At 51.1% G+C, this 13,280-nt stretch overlaps 7 protein-coding genes across 7 annotated transcripts, besides 1 other annotated feature; 3 read left to right on the top strand and 4 right to left on the bottom strand.

Annotated features, from left to right (window-relative positions):
* Positions 1-13,280: part of a sequence feature (contig 1.128 1..280307(-1)) that runs on past both edges of the window.
* On the bottom strand, positions 70-1,259 carry ANIA_07352 (uncharacterized protein; the record flags this gene model as incomplete). The annotated part of the gene is made up of 2 exons (XM_675529.2): positions 70-1,002; positions 1,070-1,259. The coding sequence occupies 2 exons, from the start codon at positions 1,257-1,259 to the stop codon at positions 350-352; spliced, it is 843 nt and encodes a 280-aa protein (XP_680621.1). The 3' UTR covers positions 70-349.
* ANIA_07353 (Gfo/Idh/MocA family protein) lies at positions 3,338-4,729 on the top strand (the record flags this gene model as incomplete). Its single annotated transcript, XM_675530.1, has 5 exons — positions 3,338-3,368; positions 3,421-3,446; positions 3,545-3,723; positions 3,866-4,155; positions 4,221-4,729. 5 exons carry the CDS (start codon positions 3,338-3,340, stop codon positions 4,727-4,729), a joined length of 1,035 nt encoding a protein of 344 aa, XP_680622.1.
* ANIA_07354 (ribosomal 60S subunit protein L32) lies at positions 4,924-6,074 on the top strand. Its single transcript, XM_675531.2, has 5 exons — positions 4,924-4,987; positions 5,050-5,089; positions 5,299-5,423; positions 5,513-5,634; positions 5,704-6,074. The coding sequence occupies exons 2-5, from the start codon at positions 5,050-5,052 to the stop codon at positions 5,810-5,812; spliced, it is 396 nt and encodes a 131-aa protein (XP_680623.1). The 5' UTR covers positions 4,924-4,987; the 3' UTR covers positions 5,813-6,074.
* Positions 6,386-8,163, bottom strand: ANIA_10936 (pseudouridine synthase family protein; the record flags this gene model as incomplete). Its single annotated transcript, XM_050611868.1, has 2 exons — positions 6,386-7,861; positions 7,921-8,163. The coding sequence occupies 2 exons, from the start codon at positions 8,161-8,163 to the stop codon at positions 6,386-6,388; spliced, it is 1,719 nt and encodes a 572-aa protein (XP_050467846.1).
* Positions 8,458-10,111, bottom strand: ANIA_10930 (putative FAD-dependent oxygenase; the record flags this gene model as incomplete). Its single annotated transcript, XM_050611867.1, has 4 exons — positions 8,458-9,102; positions 9,147-9,544; positions 9,591-9,807; positions 9,866-10,111. The coding sequence occupies 4 exons, from the start codon at positions 10,109-10,111 to the stop codon at positions 8,458-8,460; spliced, it is 1,506 nt and encodes a 501-aa protein (XP_050467845.1).
* On the top strand, positions 10,981-11,551 carry ANIA_07356 (acyl-CoA thioesterase; the record flags this gene model as incomplete). The annotated part of the gene is made up of 2 exons (XM_675533.2): positions 10,981-11,057; positions 11,119-11,551. The coding sequence occupies 2 exons, from the start codon at positions 10,981-10,983 to the stop codon at positions 11,549-11,551; spliced, it is 510 nt and encodes a 169-aa protein (XP_680625.2).
* Positions 12,022-12,622, bottom strand: ANIA_07357 (uncharacterized protein; the record flags this gene model as incomplete). Its single annotated transcript, XM_675534.2, has 1 exon — positions 12,022-12,622. The coding sequence occupies exon 1, from the start codon at positions 12,511-12,513 to the stop codon at positions 12,022-12,024; it is 492 nt and encodes a 163-aa protein (XP_680626.1). The 5' UTR covers positions 12,514-12,622.

Below are 13,280 nucleotides of genomic sequence, written 5' to 3'. Positions count from 1 at the left end.
AATAGACGTGAGTGTATTGGAGGAAGTTGAGACTGTAGAAGAGAGTCAAGGGGACTAAGAAAAGCTCAGAGGGTTCTTTAATGATATATAATCAACAGCTAGGAGTATATAACGCCTGAATCCATAACAAAACGAGAAAAATTGAGCCCAGGTATTCATATCCGTATCCATCCATAACCATGCACGTAATCGTAACTCATAAATCCCGTCCATCGCAGATAAAAATAAACAAACTCATGCACAACCAGCGAGTCTCAGGGTATATATATCAATCAAAGCCCAGAAAGCAAGAAGACCAACTCCACTCCTCCAGCGCGCTTTATTGAGCAATGCAAGACCGAATGAAAGCCTACCCAACCAACGCCCTAATCCGCTCAACCCTCTCCATTGCTTTTTCCAATCTCTCCAATCGATTTCTTTTTTCAATATCCCGTCTCTCCAAAACCGCGACCCTTTCCTCAAGCCTAGCCCGGGCCTTGCGCTCCTGCGCAACCATTTCATTCGCCTGGCTAAACAGCTGCGCCGTCAATTCTTCCAGCTCGGTGCTTGCCTGCGTAAGTTGGGTCTCTGCTGCCTTGCGGAGGCTCTGCTCGCGGTTCAGCGCGTTCTGAAGCTCGAGGGTTTCTTCAAAGGAGGGGCGTGGTGTTGGAGTGTCGGTGCGCGGTTGTGAGAGCGGAGGCGGGGATTGAGTGAACGGAGCCAGCTGGCATTGTTGCGCTCCCGGCGATGCCGGTGGTTGTGACTGCGACTGCGGCTGGGAGGACGCTGTGCTGGGACGGCGGTAGGGGAGGAGCGAGGCAAGGGATGAGAGCCGGCTCTGGGTCTGCTGGACTTGCAGGGGTGATTGAGACTGCGAGTTCGACGGCGAGTGCGAGGAGGTTGAGGTAGACGATATCGAGAAGCCGTTTCGCGAGGTGAAGCTAGACGGCTGGTTCTGGCCTTGGTTTGGGCTTTGCGCACGGAGTCGTCGTAATTCCGCTTCGTATTCGAGCAGTTTCTCTGCTGTAAACATAAGAGTTAGCGGAGCAGGTTCCCGCGGTAATCTTGATCCAGATAGAAGCAAACTTACACATTTTCGCAGCCTGCTCATTCAGAAACTGTACCTGGCCTTCCAACTCCTTCACCCGGCGCCGCGTGGGTTCTGCGGGGTGAGACTGCGACCCCGGCGCCTGGCCGCAGGTCGGACAATTAGTCCCAAAGGTCGAAGGCACGCTGACTAGCGTTGTAGATGTATACGCGGTTGCTGTGGTTGTCGCCATTATACTATAGTAGCGGAACGTATCGTCAAGCCATGAAAAAATAACAGTAACAAAGAGTAAGATTCAGAATAAAAATCAGACTGCGGAGTGCGCAGGTGGAGGTGAAGGATTTAAGGAGCAGAATCAAAGGACAGCCTGTGACCGAAGGCTGGAACACCGACCGAAACGCAGGGACAGCCTAATTATAGCCACCAGCGTCAATAGTCTCTCTGTCAGGGTTTCAGTGCGAGTCAGGGGTGCGCTGGCATCTTCGTCTCCGGCGTAGAAGGAGTAGGCTCAATGTCTGGAGATCTTCAGGTATGATTGTCGATCGTTTCGATCCCATTCCTGGCTGGGAATTTGTTCGAGGTGTCGCTGTCTAACCTCCCAAGTTGTCCAACGGCTATTTAGTCCTCCACAACGAACACGTGCACCCCACCATGACTTCCCTCCATTTGTGATGGGTCATTATCAAGGGTCTAGATTGATGTCCTGGAAATTCACGATTTAAAAGACCATAAAAATCATATGAAATCACGCAGTGTACAGCGAATCATATCCTTGTCTTCTGCACAGCTCGCATTGTTGGATCTTGATACTATGCTAGCCTGCCCAAGCGTCTCCAGCCTCATACTTAAGAAACTCCTCCTTGCGCATCTACTGTGTAGTTCAAGCCAGCCACACATGCAAAGCACATTTACTGATTCTCCTATGATGGTATATTATTGGTTACTGACAATAGCTTATGCTAATCATACACTCTCACCCGCCCTAGTTTACCCAGGGCCTTACATACTCGCGCGGCAAGGCTTCAAATGTTACGACCTTGTGCGGCCACGGAAGCTTGCAAAGAACGGGTGGCTGTCCCCTTCGCATTGAAAGGTTTTGCGGGGTATACCAGCCGAGCATAAGAATGCGCGGGTACCGCTTGTAGGAGGTCCCAAGCCAGGGGGAAAGCATTCCCTACGCGCTTGATTTGACCTTAATGAACTTGGACGTAGATCAGAAAAGTAGCAATTTCTGGTCTATCCTAGGATGAAATGTCAGCCTACATATAAGGGACGCACTGGTGCGGGCGCTGTTGCTTGCGGGGAGAGCTTATCGAGGCAGTCGCAGACAGAATGCTTGGGTGCTCACTCAGTACAATCAGCCCGCTAGCCCATTCTTAGTGTTCTTGCCGCTATAGATATTGCTGAGTTTGCACTGGAGCAAACTACGTAGGATACCGATAAGAGGGCAGTGACAAGGCTGACAACGAAGACGGCACAAGATGTCTAGCGCACCGCACCAAAGGCTTTCCATCTGCATCGCGATAATGGCCACTTGAGCGGTTGTAGCAGACTTTGAAACCCCATATTTTGTCATGAACTGTATTTGTCAGGGACTGTTGGTACGCAGTCAGGCACATAGCCGTCCAGGTGCACTGCACTGCGAGCAAGGGCCAGTTCTCTGGCAACAATCCCTAAACACTATGGGCTCGTCGTCTTCGGACCGCAGTATATGCTTTTCAACCTGGTTTGCGACGTCCTTAGTATCGAGATCAGAAGGGTTTGAAGTATGGAGCATGACATTGCCTTTCAAGAGTTGTACATAGCGGGCCCTGGTAGAGCGAAAGGCTAGGATCTCATCTGCTGTAGAACCGCTCAACCAGTATGATGATAGCAAGAAGCATTGCAAGTTGATGCAGATGCCATGATCTAGTAGTTGAAGGCATGATAGAGAATGGACTCTAGAATTATCGACTGGTCAGTGCGGGAGAGAAGCGACTGTGCGATACCGATGACGTGCATATTTAGGTGAGTACAATTCGGCCCCAAAGGCAACGGGGCTAATGAGCTATCGCTATTCTGGCCCAATGCATCCGGACAGGTTTCGGGGATTTGCCATAGTCTTACCTACTTTGGAGCGGAGCGAGATCGGGTTCAGCCGACAATACGCAGGGTCAGAAGCCTGGACCTTGTTTGAATCCATGATGACAGCTACCCCCACCTTGGCCCTCATCAGATATATATCTCCGACCGCCAACAGATTAGATCAAGGAAACCTCATTTGGATACCTTCTCACTCATCTAGTAAGATAATTTCAAGAACTGAGCAAAATGACTATTGGCGTCGCTATCATTGGCAGCGGTTGGTTCTTTTAACCTTTCAGTCGCTATATATGAAACTAACAACATATTAGGCATCTTTGCCCGTGAGCAACATCTCGTACGTCACCTTACAATGCACCAGCTGAATGGGCTGTCATTCTCACGAATTGACCAGCGCATTGACTTGGTACTGAATACTAACGATTTCGAATCCAGCCAGCAATTAAAGAAGCGCCGATGTTCTCGCTGAAAGCCATATACTCGCGCTCGCTCAAATCCGCGCAGGGTCTGGCAGAAGGCCTTGAGGGTGTTGATCTGTATTCGGATGACTCAGGCGCAGGGAAGAGTTACCAAGATCTCCTTGCAAGACAAGATATCGGAGCTGTTATTTTGGCGTGCGTATAACCTGTTGTCCCAGGCTCTAACGCCCAAGTCATAGCCTAGATTGTCCCTAAGGGTCTACGATGTTGAAATGCTGACCCAGGAGGGTCTTATATCTGGGTTAGAGGAAGCGCTGACTTTGTCTGACGTTGGTAGCCTCCCCATCGTCGCGCAACCGGCATATATCAAGGAAGCCCTGGCTGCTAAGAAGCACGTTTTGTCCGAAAAACCGATCGCCAAGGACCTTGCTACCGCGCAGGACCTGATGGCATGGTACAATGACAACGCCAACGTTGACAAGTCCAAGACGTTTTGGGGTGTCGCGGAAAACTTCCGCTTCATTCGGAAGTGGCTGAAGACAGCAGAGGAGGTGCAGAAATTGGGGGGCGTGAAGACTTTCCGAGTCGTTGTGCGAAATAAGGTTGGGACGGAGGGGAAGTATTTTAGTAGGTCCCATTCTCTGTCGCAGCTACAGTCTACAATGACATTCGTCGAGGCGACACGCTAACAGGTATAGACACACCCTGGCGTAAAATCCCAGAATATCAAGGTGGATTTCTCCTCGATGGCGGCATCCATACTGTGGCTGGTGTTCGGCTCATCCTTGGTCGCGGAAAGAACAGTCTTAAAAGTCTGACCGCGCAGACAAGCCAACTACAGGAACACCTGCCGCCTATAGATACGGTCGACGCGCTGCTGACGACGGCATCCGGCGCCGCGGGTGTATTCAGCCTTTCATTTGGATCTGAATTCAAGAGCTTTGTGCTGGAGTTTACGTGTGAGAAGGGTGTGGTGTCGCTGGTTGATGATCAATTGACCGTTAACGGTGTTGCAACCGAAATCCCTTTTGAAGGGGTCGGTGTCAAAGAGGAAGTCAAAGCATTTGGAGAGTCGATCGTTAATGGAGAGTTGAACAAGAAATTAGTGCCGGACGAGGCGTTGGCGGATCTGGAGGTTCTGGAGATGATGTTTAGAAGTGGCGAGGATGGTGGACGGAAGACTTTGAAGTTGCAAGACTGAACATGATCTTCATGACGGGGATCGAAAGTATAGTTCTATAAAAGGCTAGGCTAGTTAAAATGAATGATCTAAGTCAAAATAAGAAAGTCGTAGGGCAGGGCCCAGTAACCCTATCACGTGCCCACAGGTCTTTCCGCTCGCTTAGCAAAGGGCACTAACGGGGTCACTGGCAGTCTCGGGCGGCCAACCCTCAGCGCGAAATTTCGAGACCGATTTCGACCGTTCGACAACTCCAGCGCCAACGGGACAAACGACAAGGTATATTCATTGCTTGACTCTGCTCTTTCAAGAGGTTCATTGATGCTAACAATTGCGTGAAGATGGTCCTCGCTAAGAAGCACGTCCCTATCGTCAAGAAGCGTATGTCACCACCACCTATCACCCGCTGCCCTGCCTTGAGAGTGGAAGAGGAGGATTGCAAAATAGCACAAGACGAAAAGAGGAGGCTTACTGGAAAAACTTGATCGCCCGATCAGTTTTGTTTGAAAATGGAATGGAGGATATAATTGACGAGCGACTCGGGTCAACCACACGTTTATATGATCAAGTCTGACTGATCATCTATATAGGCACCAAGCGCTTCACCCGCCACCAGTCCGACCGCTTCAAGTGCGTGCCGGAGTCATGGCGCAAGCCTAAGGGTATCGACAACCGTGTCCGCAGACGCTTCAAGTCGAACATTCCCATGCCCTCTGTGCGTCCCCCGCCACAAGACGCTTTCGAGTTCGATTCAAATCGAAACATGAAAAAGATGAACAGCGAGACTAATTGATACCTGAATAGATCGGTTACGGTAGCAACAAGAAGACCAAGCACATGATGCCCTCCGGCCACAAGGCTTTCCTCGTTCACAACGTTAAGGACGTCGAGCTCCTCCTCATGCACAACCGCACCTACGCTGCTGAGTGCGTCCCGCAATCCTAAACCTATGAATTTGATCAACTCGATTGGAGGACTAATATGCTCTTCTCTAGGATCGCCTCCGCCGTCTCTTCCCGCAAGCGCGTCGACATCATCGCCAAGGCCAAGGCCCTCGGTGTCAAGGTCACCAACCCCCGTGGCCGTGTCACTACTGAGGCTTAAATGGTTTGCGTTGCGATTGACTGAAACGAAAAAAAGCGAAAATGATTCTGGGAATGAATTGATAAAGCGCGGGCTCTGCGGTACGGTTACGGTTGCGGTCGCGGACGAATGGACTGGGCTGAGCTGGGCTGGAGGAAGTCCATCGAACAAGGACAAGGGGTGGAATATGGCACGGGTCGATTTTGTTATACATACCCTACCATCCATCTATCCATTTAAATACCAAATGAGTTGTTGAATGGATTCGCGGTCTTCTCGGTTTATTTTTGCTTGCTTGCGTGCTTAAGGGATAGTGTGAGACTTGCTCTGTCTGTTCTATTGGTGTCAAGACTTGAAGGTTGTTGAGTGATGGAATTCCTCGTTTATGGTGCTCTCAGACAGTACATTGGGTTGACAGCGTAGTCTATTATCTAAGGTCTGATTCTGGGTATATTCCAATCAGTATCCGGAGTATACGAAAACGTCTAGCGAAAATGAGCCCAATTCAACTCCCAATTGATGCAACATGCACGCAACCAAACAAGCGCTTTTTCTCTCAGCCTTCGCCCATCAACAGTCACCCATAACTGACGTTCAAGCAGTCCCGGCAGCAGCTGTGGCAACATCTTCAGACTCCGCCTGCCTTGCCGCCGAGATATCAATCATGCCCACCCCCTCAACCAGGGCAGTAGCACCCTGCTTCCCCTTCCTTTTCTCATTCTTCGCAACATCCCCCTCATCAACTCCGATGTCCGGCACTACCCCATCGCCAACAACGACTTCCTTCCCTTCTTCCTCCTCAACCCACTTCGGCACCTCCGTCGGTCCCTCGACGCCCTTGGGGGGGCGTGCCCAACTGGGCATCTTACTGCGGTAGCTCCATTCGCCGTGGGCATCCGAGTACGCAACCGCATGTAAAAATATACCCAGCTCATGCACACCTGGATCGGTATACAGCTCTGTCCCGCATACGTCGCACTTCTCGCCGGAAAGTCTTTCACCCTTGCGTTTTTGGTATTCGGCCACGGCTGCCTCGTGCTCTTTTGTCATTATTGCTTCGACAACGGATGCTGAGGTCCCAGGCGGGAGAAGAGGAGGTGTTGTGAAGTGCGTTCGGTAGGAGACCTGGTCCTTGTCCTCGCCTTTGTCTGAGCTCGTGCTTTGCTCTCCTGACGGTTGCTCTGAGGGTGGTTTTGTGGACAGCGCTGGCTTTGGTTTCGGCGTTTCAACGGGCCCTATATCCGGGACCTCCGTACGCCCCATCGCCATCAGCCGATCGATAATTTCCTCGTCCAGATCCGCAGACGAGTCATTCTTACCCAGATCAGGCCCGAACACGCGTCTATTGCTGTAAATCGGGTCGTTGCTGATCGGGTGTCCCAGAAACTGTAGATGCACGCGGATTTGGTGCGTGCGGCCAGTAAGCGGAAAACAGTGGACAATACTGTAGCCCTCGCTTTCGTTGACGTACGAAGGGGGCGGTGTTGCTGGTCTAGCATTCTCACCCTCGTCGGAAGTAGATGTAGTAGGAGACGGCGGGGGATAATACGCCAACCGCCTGAACTTCGTCTTGGCTTCTTTGCCCGTTGCTCTGACCCGGTTCAGTCCAACCTTTGGACTGACACTCATAATCGGCTGGTCGACAACAACAACACCATCGGGGAACCGCCCCTTCACGCGCGCAACATACTCCTTCTGCACGGTGCGTTCTTTTAATTTCACAGTCATCCGATCCGCCCCCTGCGCTGTCTTGCCCACAAACATGACACCGCTCGTCAGCCGGTCCAAGCGGTTACAAGGGCGTGGCACATATGCGCCTCCGTTCTGGATCCGCAAGATCTCCATCACGCTGTTGTAGTGGTACCGTCCTGTTGAGTGCACGGGAACGCCCGCTGGTTTGTCGATAACCAGTAAATCGTCGGTTTCATGTATGATGCCAATCTCATTTCCGGTTACGGGGGGTTCGTGCCGGTGGAGGGTGTGCGAGATGACCTCGCCATTTTTGAGAACGGTGTGCGGGCCGGCGGGCTTACCGTTCACACAGACGTTGCCGCTTTCGAGGGCTTTTTTCTAGTTTATCATGAAATGTCAGCGGATGTTGGGAGGATTTTCTGTGGGTGTGAACGTACGTAGTAGCCGGGTTCGCGGTCGCGGAATTCAGAGGTGAAGATGTCTATCAACTCCCTGTTTCGCCAGCGTTCCTTGCAGTATGTATTGTAGGTGTAGTGGTACGGATACACGCGACGCAGTCCTCCTTCGAAATAATAGCGTACCGGCAGTCCCTCACATGGCGTGATAGCCACCTTGGGTGGTTCCTGAACAGGGTCCGGAGGAGGAACCTTCAGCGTGGTGTCGACGGGGACAAGAGACATGATGGGAGCCGGAATTTTACCTCGACGAACGAGGTACTCGGCGATTCGAGCAGACGGCGCCAGAAGGGCTAACGGTGTTTGTTGGTAAGGTTGCTGGGTTCTGGAAAGTATGGAAGGGAGGGGCACAAATTATTTTGCGGGAAGTTCCTGGCGCCACAGGAAATTTATAATTTATCCTTTCTTGTCCTACACATACTATATCTATCACGTACGTCCACAGTGTCCCTCCACCGAACAATTAAAGATAGGACTAATGATATATAGTAATGGAAGGGAGACACCCTATTCAACATTTTATGATAGAGGAATTGGCGCATAGAACGAGAATTTCCCCTGCGGGTCGTACCTCCTCTTCACTTCCTGCAACTTTTCAAGCCTCCACGGCTCGTACCCATACCATGGCCGGGGTCCCTCATACCCAGAAGCGTAGTTGACGTATGCGTGCAATTCGTCTGGATTCTCGCTGGTCCTCAGAAGAATATTCCGCAGCAAGTCTCCAAACTCCACGGCGGCCTCCTCTTCCTCTTCGCTGTCAGATAGGTAGGCAATAACGGGCGAGATCAGCAAATCGTCGTATCGATGAGGGAACGCCGATGAGTTTTGAGGATAAGACTCGACGCCCTGCGCGGAGTACTGCTCAAGGAGGATCATAGAAGTGTTGAATGGTGAACCCCCGGCGGTGCCGTTTGCGAAAACGTCAAAGAGCCTCTGTTGTGCCTTGGGGTCGTACCGCGGGAAACCAATGGGGAACCGCACCTTGTTGGCCTCAGCTGCGCAGCCTCTCGAGTTGACAGCCGTGTTGATCCAAGTGGGAATGTCGGTATAGAGCCCGACGGTTTTGGCAAGCGCAGGCCTTTGAGAAATCTTCCGGAAAGGGTCAATAAGCTCCGGCTCGATTTCGTCAAGAGCCTCACGCATGAAGTTGGCCAGGTAAATAGGCTGAGGTGTTAGCCGGGCTTGACAGAGTAGATGAGTGGACTTACCTCTGTTGGATGCAAGGGTGGAATGCGCACGAGGTATGTCCAAACCATGAAACCGGGTGGCTGGATATCGGCGAGCTCGTTGAATGCAGCGAACAACTCCTCGGACTGGTTGCCGGTGAATAATAGCTGCTCATACGCCCACTTTCCTTGCTCCGGTACGTCGTAAATCTTCGAGGTGACCGAAGTTACAATTCCAAAGTTGTGGCCTGCGCCTCGCATCGCCCACCACAGATCCCTATCTCCTTCGTTCTCCGAAACGGTTACGATCTCGCCATCTGCTGTGGCAATCCGTAATGACACGAATTGGTCGGAAGCCATACCGTATTTGCCTTGCAACGTGCCGTGGCCACCACCCAGGGCTGGTCCAAGATAGCTTACGCACTCACAGACGCCATGAACTGCAGACGTTAGCCGAGTTTCTAATCCACCGGATCAGCTGCTCACCAGTGTGCTTTCCCTGCGCGAAGAGAGCTGGAATCAACTCAGCGGATTTGATGCCGCCTCCAACTGTGGCCGTTTTGCCATCCTCAGCGATCTGGACGAAGTTGAGTTTATGCATCCAAATCTGGATGCCGTGATCGATATTCGACAGCGACGAGATCGAACCGTGTCCACCGTTGACAGCAAGGAACGGCAGGTTATTTGCATTGGCGTACTTGATCTACGTCTTGTCAGCTGTGTTCGACTAATTCATCGTGAGTTATTCGCGAGCGACTCACAGTCGTCGCCACATCCTGCTCTTCAGCAACCTCAACAACGACCGTGAAGTTGGGCGGGTGGTAATACGACCATCTCTCCGTCGCCAATTGAAATACTTCTTCATGGGGTAAGTAGATGCCCGCGTTAGCAGAGAGTTGGGGCGCCAGAGTGGTCTGAATGTCGTCACGGCTGAGGAGCTGTGCATGGCTGCCCGTGACTAGGAGGGTAAGCCCGGCTACAGTGAGCCAGCGAGACATGGCTCCCATGATGGCGTGAGCTGCAAAGCGGATGGAATCGTTATGGTAAAGGTAAATAGCTGAACGATTGTGTTATAAATGAAATGGCGAGAGGAATGTATACTTCTCCGGCTAAACATGCAGCATTCTCGATGGCTGGGTAAACATTCCTAAGGGCACGCCTTGGGTAAAGCAAAGAGAACGAGGACCGCACCCGGTAGATGAAATAATTCCCTTTCGATTGAGACCAGCTGGGAAAGAACGAATGACCCGCTGACATGGTGAGAATGGCTTGGAAGACTCCATAGGGTAAGTCCGTTTACAGACCGGGGTTATCGTCCACCGACCCCGTAGTAGTACCTGGTACCTACTCTTGCATACTCTGCATACTCTGCATATAATTAGACTCATCTTGCAGTCGAGAGTGGTCACGTTGCGTGGAAAGGTGAACGTGGCTTGGCTGTGGCCATTAGTTTGCTGTAAGGGACTATGGAACGAATTATATATATCCATTGCTGGTGTCTCCCATTGATATCTATGAAACAACTCGAACCACGTATATGTATCGTACGAGACCAAATTGTAAAGCCACAATCGCTAACAAAACCCCTACGGGGAATATCTGCATATACTCATTGGAGTCAACTACATCAGATTATCTTACATGCATGAATCGACGTTTGCTCGGATTGGGCTTAATGCAGCCAAGCCCGGGATATCAACAGTGACGGCATCTCCAGCTGGACCTCGGCTGATCTCCCCGCAGGAGCAATATTCGTCTACCTCCATAACCTCACTCTACTTACGACTTTGGCGTACCGGTATCTCTACATAGGTACTTCTAGCGAGCGCAGTCTCATACATCACACTTTTAGCCCTAGGACGTGAGCAAGACCATTATGCCTAGAGAAATTGACCTTAAGCGCCGCCGCACGCGCAAGGACTACATCTTTCACCAGACCTATCGCACACGATGGTACAGCACCTCCCTCTTTTTCTTGCCTACAATGTCCACCCGCTAACATTTTACAAACAAGGCACGATAATGACATGTACGCACACCTAAACAACACTGTCTACGCGCAACTCTTCGACTCGATCATCAACCACTACCTGATAACCGAGTGCGGCATGGACCCCTTCTCGTACACTTCCTCGACCCCAGCCAAAAACGACATCAATCCGTCCGGCCAGGTCGCCATTATGGTGAACTCCTACTGCGACTACTTTGCGTCTGTCTCGTACCCAGATATTCTGGATTTAGGATTGCGCGTGAACAAATTGGGTTCGACGAGCGTTACGTATGAGGTCGGGGTTTTTAAGCAGGGCGAGGAGGACGTCAAGGTCGTTGGCGGTTATACGCATGTTTGGTGTGAGAGGGGAGTCATGAGGCCTGCAAAGGGTGGAATGGAAAGAGGAATTCGGGAGGCGTTGGGAAAGTTGCTGGTTAAAGAAGAGAGTAAGATCTGAGGAAGAGCTGAGGCGACTGATTGGGATGGAAAGAGGTGTACATATCGTGGCCAAGGTTTTATCTGGCTCTGAGCTGGAATCGGAGCGGAATCATAATATAGGTCAGACCGTGATTCGGTTAGAATATTAGAATAGAGTGGACATTCTTGCCACCGTCATATCAGTAATAGTATTAAGAAAGAGTAAGAGTAAAAAGGTCAGAAAAGGCAAGAATGAATATTGAGAATGACGTAACAACGCTAACAAGGACCGCTTCTATCGCTTTTCTATCCCAGGCCGAACACGCGAGTACCACAAGAAACATCACAAGGAATAAAACTCCGACCAAAGTTTCACAAACCCGAACGCAAAAAAAAAATAAAAATAAAAGAAAAGTCTAAAATAGTTTAACCGTATTAAGTCCGGCAAAAATCGTAATCTCGGCATGGTTGAAGGCCTGATATATCTGGCATGATTGTATGGAGTGTTGTTCAATTGAGCTTGTCTGGAGTAATGCTGACTCGAGAAACGTTCGAGCTCGGAGGGAAGAAGACCTTTTGCATGGTCTTGGTCTCCGGGTCAAGATACCAGCGCTGGTAGGGCCCCGGGATAAACTTTCCCTTCGAGTCCCATCCAGCAACATAGGTGTATCCGTCGTCAAGCTGGAAAAACAGGAGTTTCTCGGTCTTGCCTCCGTCCAGGGTGACGGTATGCCAGCGGCATCGCTCGTTGACTTCGTCCTCAAATAGGTACCGGTGCAGGATGCGGCAGTAGACCACAGGGACCGGAACTTTCTCGTCGTAGTCGCTACCGTCGCGGCAGACGAGATGCCATCCCTGACTGGGGATGTATTTGTAAATGCCAGGCACTGGGGAGTCCCAGTGCTCTTCGCGGCTGATCGAGCCCTGAATGCGCTGTCCACGCTGGAACCAGTACGTGGGACAGAAGACGGTGCGCAGGCAAAGGAAGAGATTGGGCGCCATGGCGAGTGCAGAGGAATGAAAAGCTACCGGTAGCTTTCAAACCACGGAATCAAAAGAGAAATAGTATATGGAGGGGTATCGTAGGTGCGCAACAAGAAAGAAAACGCTCACTTTTCGGAAAATAGATCAAAAACGAGGGAGAGCTCGACGGTTATATGTGGATGTCCATCTTGAAGGATATGGAATGAAGGCCTTGATATCACGAGACAACAAGAGGAATTGGATGGGCTCAGTACCGTTGCTGCAGCGCTCTCGGTACCCCCAGGGCTGTATTTCTCAGTAATGCTCAGAATGCTCAAGAACCGAGTCGACGATGGATGTCAGGTGGCCAAGTGAAGAATTTCGTGAGACTTGGTCGTGCGGCGAGGACGCAGGGGATGATATAGGGCAGAGATCGAGACCGGGCCGAGACGACGGCGTTGAGCGTGGAATCGGCGGAAGAATGCTGGGCGAGACGGTCGTCAGATCGGTCCTAGGACTCGGTCTGCGGTACGATGCCAGGAATAGAACGATATGGAGGAATATTGGGTTTCAGGAAGAGCGGTGGTCCCGACTGCAAGGCGCACAGGGATGCAGCGGTTCTTATGGCTCGTCAGGGGCGCATGATAGAGTCTGCCTAGTTGATTGGGAGACGAGTTGAATGAGCATGCTGATTGTCTGACAGAAGAAGAAAGGAAGCGAAGAGGACGGTCAGCCTTAAAAAACCAGCTGAGGAGCGGTCTGAGTCTAAGGTCTTGGAAAACGAAAGGTGAGGTCCGTTGTGGCTT

The sequence above is a fragment of the Aspergillus nidulans genome, chromosome IV (genome assembly GCF_000011425.1).
Source record: "Aspergillus nidulans FGSC A4 chromosome IV".
Lineage (NCBI taxonomy): Eukaryota > Fungi > Ascomycota > Eurotiomycetes > Eurotiales > Aspergillaceae > Aspergillus > Aspergillus nidulans.
Note: the sequence above shows the minus strand (reverse complement) of the source record. Positions and strands in the feature narration are given on the sequence as shown.